Genomic DNA, 18146 nt, shown 5'->3' with positions numbered 1-18146 from the left:
ACATACATATTGATATAAAATATATTATAATATACAATATAATATACCGGTACATGTCTCTGCCAAGCATTAATGAATATAATTATAAATTATTATAAATAATATATTAAAGGGGATAGGGGACTCACCTCTGTTCCTTAGCCGAGGGAGTCCGGCATTGTCTAAAGACACTTCTGTGTCACATGACCAGTACGTCTATATGCTGAGGTGCATAGAATGTTGTTACCTTCCCACCAAAATGGTATCTATTTATCTACTCACATTTGCATGCTTTCGAACTGCTGAAGCAAGTAACAGGACTCACGCCGTTGTGAATCTGGGAATGTTAGCCTTCCAGCTGACCAGCTTAACATCTTTAACTGCTGAGCCATCACATCCCCTTATATTAATAATATTAATGACATGGGCTTTCCTAAATATGCCCATGTCACACCAACACTCCGCAGTCTGCATTGGTTGCCGATTGGTTTCCGGTCACAATTCAAAGTGTTGGTTTTGACCTATAAAGCCCTTCATGGCATCGGACCAGAATATCTCCGAGTCCGCCTTCTGCCGCATGAATCCCAGCAACCAGTTAGGTCCCACAGAGTTGACCTTCTCTGGGTCCCATCGACTAAACATTGCCGTCTGGCGGGACCCAGGGGAAGAGCCTTCTCTGTGGCGGCCCCGACCCTCTGGAATCACCTCCCCCAGAGATCAGAGTTGCCCCCACCCTCCTTGCCTTTCGTAAGCTCCTTAAAACCCACCTCTGTCATCAGGCCTGGGGGAATTGAGATATTCCCTTCCCCCAGGCTTATAAAATTTATGCTTGGTATGTCTCTATGTATGATTGGTTTCTTAAATTAGGGTTTTTTAATTTAACTTAAACTTAAATATTAGATTTGTTTATATTGTCTGATTATTGTTGTTAGCCGCCCTGAGTCTACGGAGAGGGGCGGCATACAAATCTAATAACTAACTAACCAACCAACCAACCAAACAAACAAACAAACAAACAAACAAATAAATTCACCATCAGTCCATCGCAAAAGGCAGCTTTACTCGGAACAGTTTAACATCAGTGTTTCTCAACCTTTCTAATGCCGCGACCCCTTAATACAATTCCTCATGTTGTGGTGACCTCCAACCATAAGTCTAGCATCAATTCTCCCAACAGAGCTTTAAGTTGATTGGCAGGAAGATCAGAGGGACACCTCCACTGTCTCTTCCCATGGTCTTAGGCAGCTCCTGTGAAATGGTCATTCGACCCCCAAAGGAGTCCCAACTCCCAGGTTGAGAACCACTGGTTTACATCCTGCAATGGTATCTATAAAACCATCAGACATTCACATCTGCCTATCCCAGGTCCTTAGGAAGGATTTGATAGGTAGAAAAAAATGCCAAATCCTGTCTGATCGTCTGGCTGACTGTATAACGAACCATAATAATCAATCAAATATATAAAGTGGAGTGGTTGTAAATTACAATCTTGGAGAAGTTTTGGTATTTCTTGGGGGGGGATTGATTTTATTTCTCAAAAAAGTCCTATTAATATTAGATCAAACACTGAAGGGATCTTGTTTAGATTTTTCATGTGCACAAAATAGTATCATGTTTATGACTGTGATCTTCAACATTTTGCCTCCAGTTGTGCTTTTGATATTATTATTATCTTATTCTCAGCGTGTCCATAGCATAGCAATAATCCCTGGCTCCAAAGTATGATGGGATGTTTAAATCCTGCCACCTTTTATGTGCAGGCAATGAATGCACTGTATGTTTTAAAAGGGTAGGGTCTTCTTCACCTGGTCACGTGTCCTTATTGGAAGCCAGCAACTATTTCTGCGAGTGCCCTGATGACTTGGTCAGCATAGACAAGAAATTCACATATATCTAAATTAATTATTTTTCATCACACTGAATTAGAACTGATAGGAAAATAGCCAGGGCATTAGTCACAGGCCAGCATTCGTCACAGCATTCGACTGATGACGCCTCCTTGGATTTTTCAGAGTTCCCAGCCAGCATTCTAATTGGGAATTTTGGAAATAAGGTGCCAGGCTGGGAGAGGATGGATTAGAAAGCCTCTGTTGGTATTTACACGTTCTGCAAATATCTCCAGTTTTGTCATCTGTTGCAGCTGGATATAGAATCAAGCCACACAAAAAGTAGTGCTTCTGATCTGCTAGAATTAAACAGATTGTCCTCTGTTTTTGTCTCTTCTGTATTTAGCTTGTTCCAGAGGCACCTTCAAAGCATCGGCTGGAGATGCCCCTTGCAGTCCTTGCCCTACCCACAGTTATGCTTCCACCCCAGGCTCCCGTGAATGTGCCTGCCAGACTCACTACTACCGTGCTTCTTCAGACGTCTCAGACGCCCCCTGTACCAGTAAGTATATCTGAGAATAAGGAGGATTGCCTTCAGGCAAGGGCTCCCTGTCGCCACTGCTAGCAGTGCGGTGGCGTGCACAGCCCCGTGTGACCGGCAGGCGTGCATGTGATTTGGCTTCTGCACATGGGCTGGAAACCAAATCTTGTGTGGGGATGCGCACGTGCGAGAGATTTTGCTGATTTTGGGCGGGTTTTTGTTCCCGCACATGCACGGAAGTAAGTAAATTACTGAAAATTGGTGAAGTCTTGTGCATGGGAGCGTACCCACATGGGATTTAGCTTTATTTATTTATTTATTTATTCATTCATTCATTCATTCATTCATTCATTCATTCATTCATTCAATTTTTATGCCGCTCTTATCCTTAAACTCAGGGCGGCTTACAACATGTTAGCAATAGCACTTTTTAACAGAGCCAGCCTATTTTCCCCACAATCCGGGTCCTCATTTTACCCACCTCGGAAGGATGGAAGGCTGAGTCAACCTTGAGCCGGTGATGAGATTTGAACCGCTGACCTATAGATCTACAGACGGATTCAGTGGCCTGCAATGCAGCACTCTACCTGCTGCGCCACCCCGGCACAGCACTCTACCTGCTGCGCCACAGAAGCCAAATCTCGCATGGGTGCACGTGCGCCCACCGGTCACACAGAGTTGTGCACGCAGCTCCATTTTCCCTGCTGGAACACCATCCCCCCATCCCCAGGATGGTCCCTATTTCCTTTTATATCTCGGATTCTTCTTCTGTCCCAGTCTGTGTTTGCTCCTTTTCCTTCAGCTTCTTCCATGATTCCTTCCCCGTACTTTAGTTTCTTCCTCAAGTCCCTCGTCTTCTTTGCTGAGGTCCAGTTCTGTTGCATTTCATGCATTTTAGAGAGGTGTGTGTTCCCAAAACTATTATTTTTGAACTTGTACAGAAGCATGGAAAGAACAAGGGTCTCCAGCCTTTCTAGGCTAGCTGCCTATTTAAAGTTATGAAGAATAAATGATTGCTGGGTAGAGTAGGAGAGAGATTACTCACTCACAAAATAGCTGTTCAAATATGACCTCAAGATATACTTTAAAATGAAGACAGTGGTGGAAATGTGGTTTATGGTATTGCAGATTCCATTGGCATAGCCACATCAGTCTGTGACCTTAAAAACGGTGAAGTATCTTGTGGCTTTTTAAAGACTAATGTACAATATCTTTTTTAAAAAAGAATGACTGTCCATTGGTAACATTCACGGGAATCAATCATAGCCACAAAGACTATGGTGGATCACTTCTTTTTCCTCCTCTTTTACCCACCAAGCCATTTTGTGCTCATCAACATTGCTATTTGATTTCTAGACATAATTATCTATATTTTTTAGGAAAAATAGGTTGGAGTTTAATTAATTTTAAGGTGTTTCCTGATGGCAAGCATTTTGCGAACAGCCATGATTCAGTGACATTTGTTGTTTTGAGGATGTTTATATTAAATTTGTTTGCATTTAAGGCACATCAAGATTCTTTGTTGAAACTTAAGATGTTCTTTTAAAAAATCTTGAAAAGCACAGTGAAGCAGAAACATAGTGAAGGTTGCAATTGGGTTCATATTTATGAATACCTAAATAATAATAATTGTCTGGATGGGTTAGGCAATGACAGCTGGTCTAAATTGAAATACAGCAGCGGTCCCCAAATAACAGCCCGCGGGCCACACGCGGCCTGCTGAGGCCATTTATCTGGCCCGTGGGTCTTTCCCAAGGCCACACTGGAAAAGCAGTGAGAACGTCCCCCTCAATCTCATCTCACCCGAGGTAAAGTAAGGCTTGCCGAAAGCCGAGCTGGGCACAACACACACACACATACACGCACACACCTGCCTCCTCCTCCTCTTTGAGTTGCTAGCTCCTGTTTTCTGAATGGGGATTGAATGGGAGTCCGGGGTCGGAGGGTGGAGGCTTGTCGGGTGAGTCCTCCGCGGGGAGAGAAGAGGGAGGGTGAAAGTGAGAAAAGAGAGAGAGAGAAGTGGAGAGAAAGAAAGAAAAGGGAAAGAGAAGGGAAAAAGAGCGAGGGAAAGAAGTGGAGAGGAAGGAAGGAGGGAGGGAAGGGAGGGAAGGAAGGGGAGAAGGAGAGGGAGAGAGAAAGGGAGGGAGGAAGAGAGATATGTGCAGTGTGCAAGGCATGTACAGTGTGCATAGGAATCTGTTCACAGGTTTTTTTATAGTCCGGCCCTCCAACAGTCCGAGGGACAGTGAACTGGCCCCTTGTGTAAAAAGTTTGGGGACCCCTGAAATACAGTATTCCTTATTTTTATTACCCCATTAGCAAAATGTGAGATTTTAAGAGATGGGGACTGAGGAGGAAAGCAAAACTGGGATTCTCTATTGGTGGTGGAAGTAGTAGCAGTTCTTGAAATCTGGAAACGATTTCAAATGTTTCTGGCTGTTGGCTGTTTTGGAGTATCAAACTATGTAGTTTTTCAGCTTTGAAATTTGAGTTAAAATTGTTTCTTGGGAAAGATTTTTCTCTTGTTCATTTTACTTTGCTCCAGAGATAATGAAATAATGTCGCTGCTTACCTTTGTACTTCACCATTTCATTTTTTTAAAATTTCAGTTTTTCAAGATTTCATTTTCAACTGTTTTTGTAGGTATCCCATCAGCTCCTCGTGATCTCAGCTATGAAATAATTGGATCCAATGTCCTCCTGACCTGGCGTCTCCCAAAGGATCTGGGTGGTCGGAAGGATGTTTTCTTCAATGTCATCTGCAAAGTGTGTCCGAATGGCTCTCCAGGGCCTTGTGTCCGTTGTGGGGACAGTGTTCAGTTTGAACCCCGGCAGGTGGGGCTGACCGAAAGCCGGGTGCAAGTGTCCAACCTCCTAGCACGTGTTCAGTATACTTTTGAGATTCAAGCAGTCAACCTTGTGACTGAACTGAGCCCAGATTCTCCACATTATGCTGCCATCAATGTCAGCACCAGCCAGTCAGGTAAGGAGCACATTTTGTTGATTATCATTGCTTAGTTTAACCCTTCCTGTTCCTCTGTGTTCCTTTGCCAGTCTTAATATTCATTCATTCATTCATTCATTCATTCATTGTCCTTCCTTGCTTGCTTGCTTGCTTGCTTGCTTGCTTGCTTGCTTGCTTGCTTCCTTCCTTCCTTCCTTCCTTCCTTCCTTGCTTGCTTGCTTGCTTGCTTGCTTGCTTGCTTGCTTGCTTGCTTGCTTGCTTGCTTGCTTCCTTCCTTCCTTCCTTCCTTGCTTCCTTCCTTCCTTCCTTCCTTCCTTTATTCTGTGAATGATGATGAAAGAAAATCAAAGAGAACAATGGGTTTCCACTAATAGCAGACTTTTAGAGGTAGAATCTCAGTTTCATTTATGACCAAATATCAACCTATTATTATTATTATTATTATTATTATTATTATTATTATTAATTAGATTTGTATGCCGCCCCTCTCTGGCAGCTAGATAAGACTGTGAAGGCAATTTATGTAAAACATAGATGGGTGAAATTGGTCAGAGGATAGAAAATGCTCAGGTTTCTCTCCTCTTACAAAACTAAAAAAACTTATCTTGGATCTTGATTTTGTGACTGTGTGAAGTCACAGATGATGCAAACTGCAGAAACAAATCTCCATTTTCTTATTTTCCATATGGTCTACACAATCTTTCCACTATGTTGTGAAAGGTCTCCACAGGATGTATTTTTGAGATGTTGAGCCTAATGCTGGGACATTCTTGTTACCTAAAACTGAAAAAAAAATGAAAATTGGGGTGGGGTGCTGTTCCTTTTAAGTGGTCCAGTAAGATCTCCAGGTATTTATAACTTTGCAAGATTGTCTAAGGATATGAAAAATAGATTTTGAGATCCAATAGGATTTCAGCCTACATTTTAGGTTTCATAGGGCCATCTAGAAATGTCAGGAATGTCCACAAGCCCCCATTCCCAATACATTCGAGGAATTTTTATAGTTTGCAACACCATTTATTTATTTATTATTTTATTAATTGGATTTATATGCTGCCCCTCTCCGAGAACTCTCTCCTCCTACAAAACTGTTCAGGTTGTTAATACTATGCACACTTCACAGAACAGGTAAGTCATGTCATCAAATTATATAACATCATCAATATGTTTCATTAGCTTCTCATGTTTAATGGGACTTGTTGCAGCCTTGCACTATAAAGCTACCCTGTGTTACCGAGTGAAAGCATGTATTCCCATGGCCTTTGATAAAACTTTTTATTTTGCTTGAATCCACTCCCCAAAAACTTGGCAAAAGGGAAAGAGCTTGCCTTTGCAATTCAGAAAAATATCTTTGAAGTGAAATATTTGGCTCAGTATGATACTATGAACATTTTAAAATCTATGCAAATACAGAATATTATTAAAGTCATGCTCTTTGAATTTACTGTCTAAGGCATTAGTCCCTTGGGACAACCAATCCCTTTAGATTCTCAGCCTAACATGCCTTCTCGTATTGTTACTAAGATGATAACTGCTATTCCTACTTGGAAATTGTACAGCATTTTCACACGCTCAATATCCTTTATATAATTGTTCAACGATCCATATTATAGATGGGAACATTGAATTTAGGAGACAGTAGATTGCCTAAGACCACTTATTGAATGTATAGCTAAGGTGAGATTCGAACCACTGGATTTGGTTTCATAGCCTAATCTGTTGAAAATCAGAGTCACTGCTCGCTTTCTTCCTTTCCTCCCACTCTAGCACAGTCAGATGATGGCATGTCTGTTTTTTCCCTTGCTTGCTTGACAGAGGAGCCAACCATATCAGTTAGGAGATCAGTTGCTATGAGAAATGGAACCTTTTAACAGATTTTGGCAGGGGGTTGGAGTGCCTGATGTAAGAATAAATAGCAATTTTGCTCTTTTGGCTTTATCTAGCCAGTAGGTTTTTCCTAATTCGTGTAATAGGGTAGAAGAATTAATTGGGAGGTTGGGGATTCATGATTACGATTGCCATAAACATCTAAGAGCCTCTTGTCTGTGTCTTTATTTCATGGATAAATGCCACAAACAGCATATGAAATTTAGAATCCTGTACATTTGTATTTATTTGTTTACAACTTTATATTCTATTCTTCTAATAAGTATAAGTAACTCAGGGTAGCTAGCAACAATCAAAACCACCAAAGCAAAATTAAACTAGCTTTGTCTAGTGGTTAAAATATTATCTAGTCCCACCTTAGGTGTGGTTAACTTTAGGCCGGTCACTTTCTTTCACCCCAAGTCACCTCATAGCTGAGGTATTGTGCAGAGATTAGGAGAAGAAAGGAGTATTATTTATGAAAATAATAAAGGCAGAATAATAAATAATAAAGCATAAACAAGTTTGAGAAAAAAGAAAACTCAAGTAAAATATACGTCGTTGTTATTATTATTATTATTATTATTATTATTATTATTATTATTATTATTATTTAGATTTGTATGCCACCCCTCTCCGCAGACTCAGGGTGGCTCACAACAGTGATAAAGAACAATATGTATTGACAAATCTAATAATTTAAAATCTAACATAGCAATTGTACATTTAAAAAATCTAAAAACAAGGAACCCCAATATAAAAAAGACATACATACAGTCATATCATGCACTAAAACTACATAGGCAGGGGGAGATGTCTCAGTTCCCCCACGCTTGACGACAGAGGTGGGTTTTGAGGAGTTTACGAAAGGCAAGGAGGGTAGGGGCAGTTCTAATCTCTGGAGGGAGCTGATTCCAGAGGGTCGGAGCCGCCACAGAGAAGGCTCTTCTCCTGGGTCCCGCCAGACGACATTGTTCAGTCGACAGGACCCGGAGAAGGCCAACTCTGTGGGACCTGACTGGTCGCTGGGATTCGTGCGGCAGAAGGCGGTCTCGCAGGTATCCTGGTCCGGTGCCATGAAGGGCTTTATAGGTAATAACCAACACTTTGAATTGTGACCGGAAACTGATCGGCAACCAGTGCAGACTGCGAAGTGTTGGAGTAACATGGGCATATTTGGAAAAGCCCATGATTGCTCTCGCAGCTGCATTCTGCACAATTTGAAGTTGTGGGTATTTTCACTGCTTTCCTAAAAAGAACGTTCTGTTCTTCCCATTAATTAGAAATTATTCTAGTCCACCTTTTACTGTTTTCTGTTTTGAAGAGGGAAGAAGATGCACAATTTGAACTGCTGGTCATTTACATCTTTAACCTATGAACCACATGATATCCATAAAGATGAACAGAAGTTTAGAGAATAATAGAAAAATTATTTTTAAAATGTTTGTATTTCCCATCTCCTCTACATAGTAACTCTGGGTAGCTTACAGGTTAAAATGAACCTCGATGGCACAGTGGTTAGAGTGCAGTACTGCAAGCTATTTCTGCTTGTCACCAGCTGCCAGCAGTCTGGCAGATCAAATCTCAGTAGGCTCAAGGTTGACTCAGCCTTCCATCCTTCCAAGGTCGGTAAAATAAGGACCCAGATAGTTGGGGCCAATATGCTTACTCTCTGTAAACTGCTTAGAGAGGGCTGTAAAGCACTGTGAAGTGGTATATATGTCTAAATTCTATTGCTATTGCTATAAAATAAATAATAGTTAGAAGATTAAAAGATTAAAACAACACAAAGTTAAAGTATTAAACAATATTAAAATCAAACTAAGAAACCTAAAAACCAGCTAGGACAAGGAAGAAATCTTTCCCTTTTGATATCCTTCCAGAAGACCAAAAAGGAGGGGGCAGTTCTCACCTTCAATGGTAGAACATTCCAGAGGGATAGGGCCACAACAGAAAAGGCTCTTCTCTAACATGCTTGTTTAGCAGACAGGATCTGTAGCAGGCCTTTTCCACTGGCGCAAGTAGAGCAGTCTTGTCCCATCAGAAAGAGACAGCTCCTCAGACAAATTGGACCTATGCCATGATGTAGGGCTGTAAAGGTAACAACCAACACCTTTAATTGGATTTGGACGCAAACCAATAACCAATGCAGCTTGTTCAATAATGGTGTTACATGTGCAACCTTAGGAGCTCCGAGGACTGGGCAGAATAAGTAGAAAGGGGAAATTGAAGCTATGTAAGCAACATGAACAATCAGATAACAAGCATGTATTATCTCCAACAGATTTCCAGGCTGAACATTGCTGTAAATTATTCACATCTTCCAGTTCTATATATCAAAAGCACAAATCCTTTCCACATCTTTTCCTTCAATTCAGGAGAGAAAGGCAAGGTCAAAATGTGTTCTGCAACATCTGTTGGATGAAGTGTTATCTGAGGCCAGATGACATGGCCACCTTGATATTAAGCTGCTTTGGTCAAAGTAACCTCATCATGGGTTTTGCATTTCCTTAACCATCCATCTTAGGGTCCCATGCATTTATTCAAAGTCATCTATATCAATTCCCCCACTATTACTAGTGCGATAGAAAGTAAGAGAATTGCAATCTATTCTAGAGTCCCTGTCCCCAGTTGATGTCTTGGAAATCTAGTTGAATGTTGAGGCAAGAGATTGACCAAGACTTAATATATTTATTTCCTGCTAGCTGAGCTGGTATTGATCAACAGCATTTATAGGACAATTGGTCCTTTTACTAAGGCTATAAAGTGGTCTGGAAAGGAGATACATCTCCCACTTCAATGGTTCAGTATTTGTCCTTATTGACCCCAAAGGACAGGGCACAAATGCTCTCTGGGAAAGCTCTGTGCAGATGCTAACTTCACCTCAAGAGGGAGGTGCAAGTCCCTGCCCCCCAATAATGTTTAATAGATTTTGTTGGGCTGCATGCACAAGCAAATTCTATGATTCTAGAAGGAAGCAATGCTGAAGAAGTCTAGGAGAATAAACACATGGCACAACATAGAAGAACAAACCCATCAGGACTAGATTTAGAAGTCCATCTGCATTTAAAAGACAAAGGCCACTCTTTTGAAGACAGCAAAATCCTTTTGGACAGAGAAGACTGCTGGTTTGAAAGAGGCAGGGGTGGGCTACTGCCTGGATTTTGGGGGGGGGGGGGAGACACAGTGGGGTAGCAAAAATGAAGCTCCACCCCAGAGCACCCAATTTGCACTGAAAGATGTTGAAAGAAAATGCAGGACATCCTGCATAAGCCACGCCCACAGTGTGGTAGTAAACATTTTGGTAGCCCTTCACTGGAAAGATGGATCAAAGAGGCCATATCTATGTCAAAATTGAGCAGCTCTCTCTCAACAGAGGGAGAGGGATATGACATCATCTATCTCCAGTCTACAACACAGTCCTTTCAATAGTTCCAAGAAGACTCCCCACCCATTTGCATTACTCAGGTCACCCTGAAGACACAGATAAATCTCCAACTGGCCTCAACCATTTGCTAAAAGAATGCAAATGACCAGCTGTTTGCAAGGAGTACAAATCCTTCCATTCCTCACCACCCAGTCGGAGTTGAAGAATCTTCATGGATGAAAATTGAAACATCTTCAAAGAAAAACCAAAAAGCCCAGTTGCCTTCTGAGGAAAACATTTTAAAAAAAGCACCTTTGGGTCAACCATGGCCTGGATAACTGAGAATCTCCATAGACATAGGAGACAAATTATATAAGACTTTATAGGATTAAACACCACCAGATGGATTCAAAACTGGCTAACCAACCACACTCAATGCATAATGCTCAATGGAACTGCATCTACATGGGAGGATGTTTGCAGTGGCGCACCCCAAGGCTCTGTTTTAGGCCAGTACTCTTCAATATCTTCATCAATGACTTAGACAAGGGGATAGATGGGGAACTCATCAAATTTGCAGATGACACCAAACTGGCAAGAATAGCCAACAGTCCAGAAGATAGGCACAAAATTTTGACAAACATGAACAATGAGCACTATTTAACAAAATGAAATTCAGTAGTGAAAAAAGTGAGGTTCTACATTTAGTCAAGAAAAACAAAATGCACAGGTACAGTATATGTGGTACATTGCTTAAAAGTAGTAACAGTGAAAAGGAACTTGGAGTCCTAGTGGACAACCATTTAAATATGAGCCAGCAGTGTGCAGCAACTGCCATAAAAGCCAACACAGTTCTAGGCTGCATAGAATCAAGATCACATGAAGTGTTAATACCACTTTATAAGGCCTTGATAAGGTCACAGTTAGAATTCTGCATTAAGTTTTGGTCGCCACGATGTCAAAAGGAAGTTGAGGCTCTAGAAAAAGTGCAGAGAAGAAAAACAAAGATGATGAGAGGACTGAAGGCTAAAACACATGAAGAACGATTGCAGGAACTGAGCATGGCTAGTTTAGTGAAAAGAAGGACTAGGGGAGGCATGATAGCAGTGTTCCAATATCTCAGGGGTTGCCACAAAGAAGAAGTCAACCTATTCTCCAAAGCACCTGAGGGTAGGACAAGAAGCAATGGGTGGAAACAATACAAGGAGAGAAGCAACTTAGAATTAAGGAGAAATTGCCTGACAGTTAGAACAATTAATCCATGGAATAACTTGCCACCAGAAGTTGTGAATGCTCCAACACTGGAAGTTTTTAAGAATATGTTGGATAACCATCTGTCTGAAGTAGTGTAGTGTTTCCTGATTAAGCAGAGGGTTGGACTAGAAAACCTCCAAGGTCCTTCCAACTCTGTTGTTATTATTATTATATAAACTGTCACCCTGAATTACACCTGGAAATCTGTAGACAAAGAATACAGGTGCAGATGTTACATGACTCTTGTAATTTCAGTTAACCCACAAAGAGGATTCTGCCCAGTCCTATTTTTGCAGCAAGCTCAGGTTAGAGATGAGCCTCAGCTACAGTGGATAGAATAGAGATCTCAAGAATTTAGATTGAACACTGTGCACCAGATAGCAGGAGCCTTTAGCTTTATAAAAAAATTAATCTAATTAATTTTAATTTAATTACTCTGTGAGCAAAACTGTTGCCCCTATAGTTGAATATCTAATTACTTCATTGGAGTCTGTTAAGACACAGTAAGAGAGGTTTTTAGAGTGGAAATTTCCAGGAAGGTGATGTTCTGTATATAAATGTAAAACTATTGAAAAGCCTTCACCTGCTCAATCTTATAATTATTATCAAACCAGTTATAGTAGTAATGTGGGAGTGATTAGCATGCCTCTTGATGAATGCAATCATGCCTGGTTTTCACATGATTAATTGTAGCATTTCAGGATGGCAGTAGGAAGTTAACATATGAAGACTACAATCACAATCTGATTTGGGTGTACAGACAAGAATACAGTGTTGGATACAGGGTGGATCTCAGTTTTAATAAGAGTTTAAGGGTAGAGTGGGGAGGATAGGATAGGATAATAGAATCTTTATTAATTTAGTCATTTCACCATATCAAAAATAATCTCTGGGACCGTCTTCTGCTGCACGAATCCCAGTGACCAGTTAGGTCCCACAGAGTTGGCATTCTCCGGGTCCTGTCGACTAAACAAGGTCATTTGGCGGGACCCAGGGGAAGAGCCTTCTCTGTGGCGGCCCCGACCCTCTGGAACCAACTCCCCCCAGATATCAGAGTTGCCCCCACCCTCCTTGCCTTTCATAAGCTCCTTAAAACCCACCTCTGTCGTCAGGCATGGGCGAATTGAGATATTCCCTTCACCCTAGGCTTATAACATTTATGCATGGTATGTCTGTATGTATGATTGGTTCCTTAAATTGGGGGTTTTTTAATTACTTTTAATATTAGATTTGTTTATATCGTCTTTTTACTGTTGTTAGCCGCCCCGAGTCTGTGGAGAGGGGCGGCATACAAATCTAATTAATAAATAAATAAAATAAATAAAACCATTGATATAAATTTTGAATGGAAGGTGAGAATATATATCAGTCCTGACTTCCTTAAAAGTTGAAAGAGATTCGGTCAAGTCTCCGTCATTTTAACATTGCGGCTACATTGCAGTGGCACTGTCACTGTACCTTGATGTTTGATGTAGAACTTGCATAATTAATTGCAGGCATTAGCAATCAATAAAGGAAGCTTCCAATTTGCTACAGCCTCTCACAAGGGATTGAATCAAATGCCACTTTCAGATCTATAAAAGCTGCATAAAGAGCCTCACCAGGAGGGTTAGCGTGCTTTGCAGAGATGTGGTGCAAGATTAGTCAGCAATGAAAAACCTGATCTGAAGCCAGCTTCTTCCACTGCTAAAATTCTTTCTTGACCCGTCCTGTCAGCAAGATTATAGTAAAGATATTTAATGTGTAATTTACTAATTGTATGTAATAGTATGATTAGATAGTAATGTCAGACCTGTCCTTAGAACAGCACAGAACAAACCAGCCAAAATCCAGACCTTTATTTGCTTACAACCCACAGACAGAATCTTGACAGACTAAATCTTTACTTATTGTTACACCAACAGATGTACCTTGGGAGATTTTAGGGAGGGGGCATCCTAATTCTCTTCTTCCATCTCCAATCCCAGTGTTTCCCAACCTTGGCAACTTGAAGAGATCTGGACTTCAACTCCCAGAATTCCCCAGCCAGCATTCGTTGGCTGGGGAATTCTGGAAGTTGAAGTCCAGATCTCTTCAAGTTGCCAAGGTTGGGAAACACTGTCCTATCCAACTTCTGGCTGTGTTCCTTCTGGTTTCACACCCTTTTTGGAATGTATTCCCTCCTTCCTGTAGAAATGCTGCTTCATTACAGTCCATCACACCCCCTCCCCTTCTACAGACACCAATCCTCATATCTGGTTAGGTTGTGGGGGTTTTTACTTTTTCAATATATTGACATTGTGATATAGCTTTTCCATTCCTTTGGGATTTTTAGGAAGATATTGATGCAGGTGAATAAGGGGGCTAGGACAATCTACCTACTGTGATTGTGTTTTAATGTGTCTGGAAAAGAAAACAAATGGATTCTAGAAAAAAAATCAATTCTGAGTTTGTATTGGAGGCAAAATAACCAAGCTAAAATTATCGCCTTATGTGAAGACGTAGTTCCCTTCAGAAATCCATAAAATTGGAGAAAGGTAGAAGGAAAATAAACAACCAGCAGAAGATGGACCAACTTATTTATTTATTTATTCATTCATTCATTCATTCATTCATTCATTCATTCGTTTATTAGATTTGTATGCCGCGCTTCTCCGTAGACTTAATTTCAGTGGCAATGAATCACATTTAATCAATCAATTAATTAAATTTATATGCTATCCATCTGACTTCCAAAGTGACTCTTGGAAGTCCTGAAAGAACAAATCAGACCTGGATTAATTAAAGTGGTTGCAGTAGGAACTCTGCAATAGGAACTCCTGAACTGGAACTCTGTCCAAACAGAATGAGTAGCTATCCTCCCACAGATTTCTATTGTCCCATTCAACACACAACCATTCACACCCATCACCCTGGCACCTGGAATGCCAAGATGATGGGAGAGAATGCCTTCTCTCATTCAGACAAAGGCACATTGATAACAAACCCTCCTTCTAGAAGTAGATGTTTCTGGGTGGAGCTAATAACACTCTTGTAGTTGCTATGTAAACACGAGAAATAATAGCAAATTATCTTAAAAGTATCTTGCTTCCCGTCACCTCACCTAGTAAAATGTGGAAGCACACACTGCAGCATTGTAATTGGTGTTGTAATTCTGCCTGCCCTTTGAATGACAATTGCAGCATTCAATTAAGCTATGTCAAATGCTGTTATGCAAGCAATTCAGAATGGGTAGAATTTCATGTGCCTCTTTCACTGGTAGAACACCTTTATCAATGAACTGGGTAGGAGGAAATTAATTTTATTTATTTATTTTATTTATTTATTTTGTCCAATACATAATGAGGGTTTTAGTGGGTATATATCTATATACACTGTTGTGGTTCAGCCTGGGACCCCTCCGGGAATGGCTGATTTGCTGTCGGTGTCCGGCTCAGAGGCTGAGGACCAGGAGGGGCAGACTGATGAAGAAGCTGAATCCCAGGCTGAAGATGAAGGACAGCCAGAGTTCCACCAGGGGGAACTCTCCCCAGCAAGCAGCCTGGATTCCCTGGGGGAAGATGCTAGTGACTTCATAGATATGCGACAGAGGAGAGCTAACGAGAGAAGAACGCAATTGGCCAGATATTTCCAGCATTAGGGGTCGCAGCTGGGTTTGGGTGTGGTGCTTGGGAAAGGATAAAAGGCGGCCCCACCCTTCCTGGCTTGTGGAGTTTTATCTTGGAGATTCGTGAGACCTGTCTGTGAACTTTGGTGGCTACAATCCTGGTTTGTGCCTTGGACTCTTGAAACCTTGGGGGGGGTGCCAGCAAGAAGCTTTTGGAATTGACTGGACATCAAGACCCTGTTGTAAAGTATTGTAACCTGTCTGCTGTGAAGACAGGTTTTCCTTTGTGCTTATTTTTTCCTGCTATAAATTACTTTTGGATTTACCAGAGTGTCTGGCTGTTTTTCAGTGGGTGTGGAGGTCTGGGAAAACCCAGACAGAACAATACACATAGTAAAATACATGATGAAGGTTATAGAGGAGATACTCATAGTACAATATATCTAAGAAATAATAGAAAAGAAGGTATAGTAATAGAACATATCAATGAAAGAATAGAAGAAGAGATATAGGAATAGAAGAAAGGTATAGGAGATATAGGAGAGCAATAGGACAGGGGACGGAAGGCACTCTAGTGCACTTGTACTCGCCCCTTACTGACCTCTTAGGAATCTGGATAGGTCAACCGTAGATAATCTAAGGGTAAAGTGTTGGGGGTTTGGGGATGACACTATGGAGTCCGGTAATGAGTTCCACCCTTCGACAACTCGGTTACTGAAGTCATATTTTTTACAGTCAAGTTTGGAGCGGTTAATATTAAGTTTAAATCTGTTGTGTGCTCTTGTGTTGTTGTGGTTGAAGCTGATTCTTGTTCCATGTAGAGCCTCTTCAAAATCTGGTCCAGAGGTTCAAACAGAATACTTCTCCAAAGCATTGTTTTTAGAGACATTTTTAGAAGGGGGGTGAAGTTGCAAGAGATGATCTGAAAGGGAAGGTTTCCTATGCATCCCTGCAGATTTTTGAGTTCTGCCACATTGGTTTCCCGTCCAGTAATAGGAACCTAAATGGGAAAAATATAAAAACTCAGTGTGGGAGAAATAATTGTGCTGCATAGTATGTCATGTTTGCATGCAAGAAAATATAAACATTGGTGAAGACAAGGAAGCTTTTGTCCATCAGCACAAGAAAGAATATAATACTGAGGAAGTTCTTTCACCAGGTGCCTTCAATCACTGTGATTTCATTTGTCTGTCTGCTATCTGTCAGTTCCTGTTCCTAGTTAGCTATCTTTTTTACTTTTTCCATAACACATTCTCTCCTTTTCCCCCCTTCCAGCTGCGTTTTGTCACGTCTCTTCTGATACCTGCATCTTTTCAGTTCCCATCAATTGTTGATCCTGGCAACTCTTATTTCACAGAATTTAATAACAAATGTTATAATAATGTACCTATCTGTCTGTCTTGAAAGGGAAGGCAAGTGATAGATAGAGAGAAGATAAAAGGATGTGAGTTGCCAGTGTTTCTGAATTTCTGTAGTTCAGCCTCTAGAGTTGGCCAATCTAACATTGTATGTAGAAAGCTCTTCTGCCTTCCTTAGGTTTAAATTAAGAGAGATCAGAATTACACTTGCGAAACTATCAGTAAAGTAGAAAACAAGGAAAATAAATGGATTGTAGGATTAGTTTGGGTGAAGACCTGGATATTCCTTTTCTCCTCTTAATTCACTGTAATAATCAAAATGCAGTAAATCTTTTAAATGTATTTAAATACTTCTTAGTGACATATACTTATAGAATCCCTACTTACCATATATTTGTTTCATCTGCATTGTGTGGACCAATTTTGAGCAGTGTTCTAATACATTTTGACAGTTTAAAAATATAAACTTTTGCATTTTAATGCCTAATGTGAGAGAAAAGTATGCATTTCAGCAAGGGATTGCAGAAATGCCCTAGGATTATAAGCAAAAATTATGTAGACATGACATTACACTCTAAATAGGCATATTTGCACCATGCCTTGGAATATTATGGAAAATATGTTTTAGCAGTATTTACCATTTTTATATTTAAATGTACAGTATCAATATTAACATAGCAGTATTACTAAAATCATCAAATTAGTGAACAATAATTGTTGCTACATTTGCTGTATTTCAGGATGTTCCTTGTTCAAGCCCTTGCACAATAAAAATGGGAGTTTGTTCTCATTTCTGTTTTCTGTGCTTCCAGATTATTTCTTTCTGCAATAAGCCTAACATTTCATGGAGTTTACAAAGCAGTCCAGGCATTATAGTCTTACATTTGTATCACTCCCAGCTTTGCCCAGTGTATCTTAGATCCTTTACACACAGACCCAGACACACTCACAGAGAGAGAGAGGGAGGGAGAGAGGGACGGAGGGAGAGATTCACAAAGGCGAGAATAAGAGAATAGATGCACTACATATCTTATCTGATAATAGTACAGGCCTTCAGCCTAGAAGTGCACATAGTTCAGGAGGAAAGGAACAAAGTAATCTTGTATGCAGCCATCAGAATGTCTTGTGCCTGTTTCTAAATGTAGAGAATAGTTCAAATCCTTCAAGGAAATTCCCGGGGCTCCTTCAGCTGTTCATCCCCCAAAGGAGACACGCACTGAAAGTCTCCCCTCTAAAGCAGCGATCCCATTGGACGGATTCTCCTTTGTGTGCTGCCTTCTCCCCCTCCCCTATTCACTTCTCCGGGATCATTAGGAGTGAGGGTGACACGAGCTGCCCTTGATTTATATTGACAGCTCATGCTAACAAGGCTCTCTTCCCCACTCACATAGTCCGAGCTCAACCG

The 18146-nt window shown here is 40.8% G+C and overlaps 1 protein-coding gene across 2 annotated transcripts in view; it reads left to right on the top strand.

Annotated features, from left to right (window-relative positions):
• The window catches only part of LOC139162083 (ephrin type-B receptor 5), a 254307-nt gene that overhangs the window by 172413 nt on the left and 63748 nt on the right, over window positions 1-18146 (top strand). For both annotated transcript variants that reach the window (XM_070742108.1, XM_070742109.1), the window contains exons 5-6: window positions 2212-2367; window positions 4990-5328. In XM_070742108.1, the coding sequence (XP_070598209.1) occupies window positions 2212-2367; window positions 4990-5328 (495 nt within the window). The remainder of the gene's footprint in view (window positions 1-2211; window positions 2368-4989; window positions 5329-18146) is intronic.

Source organism: Erythrolamprus reginae, chromosome 2 (genome assembly GCF_031021105.1).
Source record: "Erythrolamprus reginae isolate rEryReg1 chromosome 2, rEryReg1.hap1, whole genome shotgun sequence".
NCBI lineage: Eukaryota > Metazoa > Chordata > Lepidosauria > Squamata > Dipsadidae > Erythrolamprus > Erythrolamprus reginae.
The sequence above is the reverse complement of the archived record's forward strand: the minus strand, read 5'-3'. Positions and strand labels throughout refer to the sequence as shown.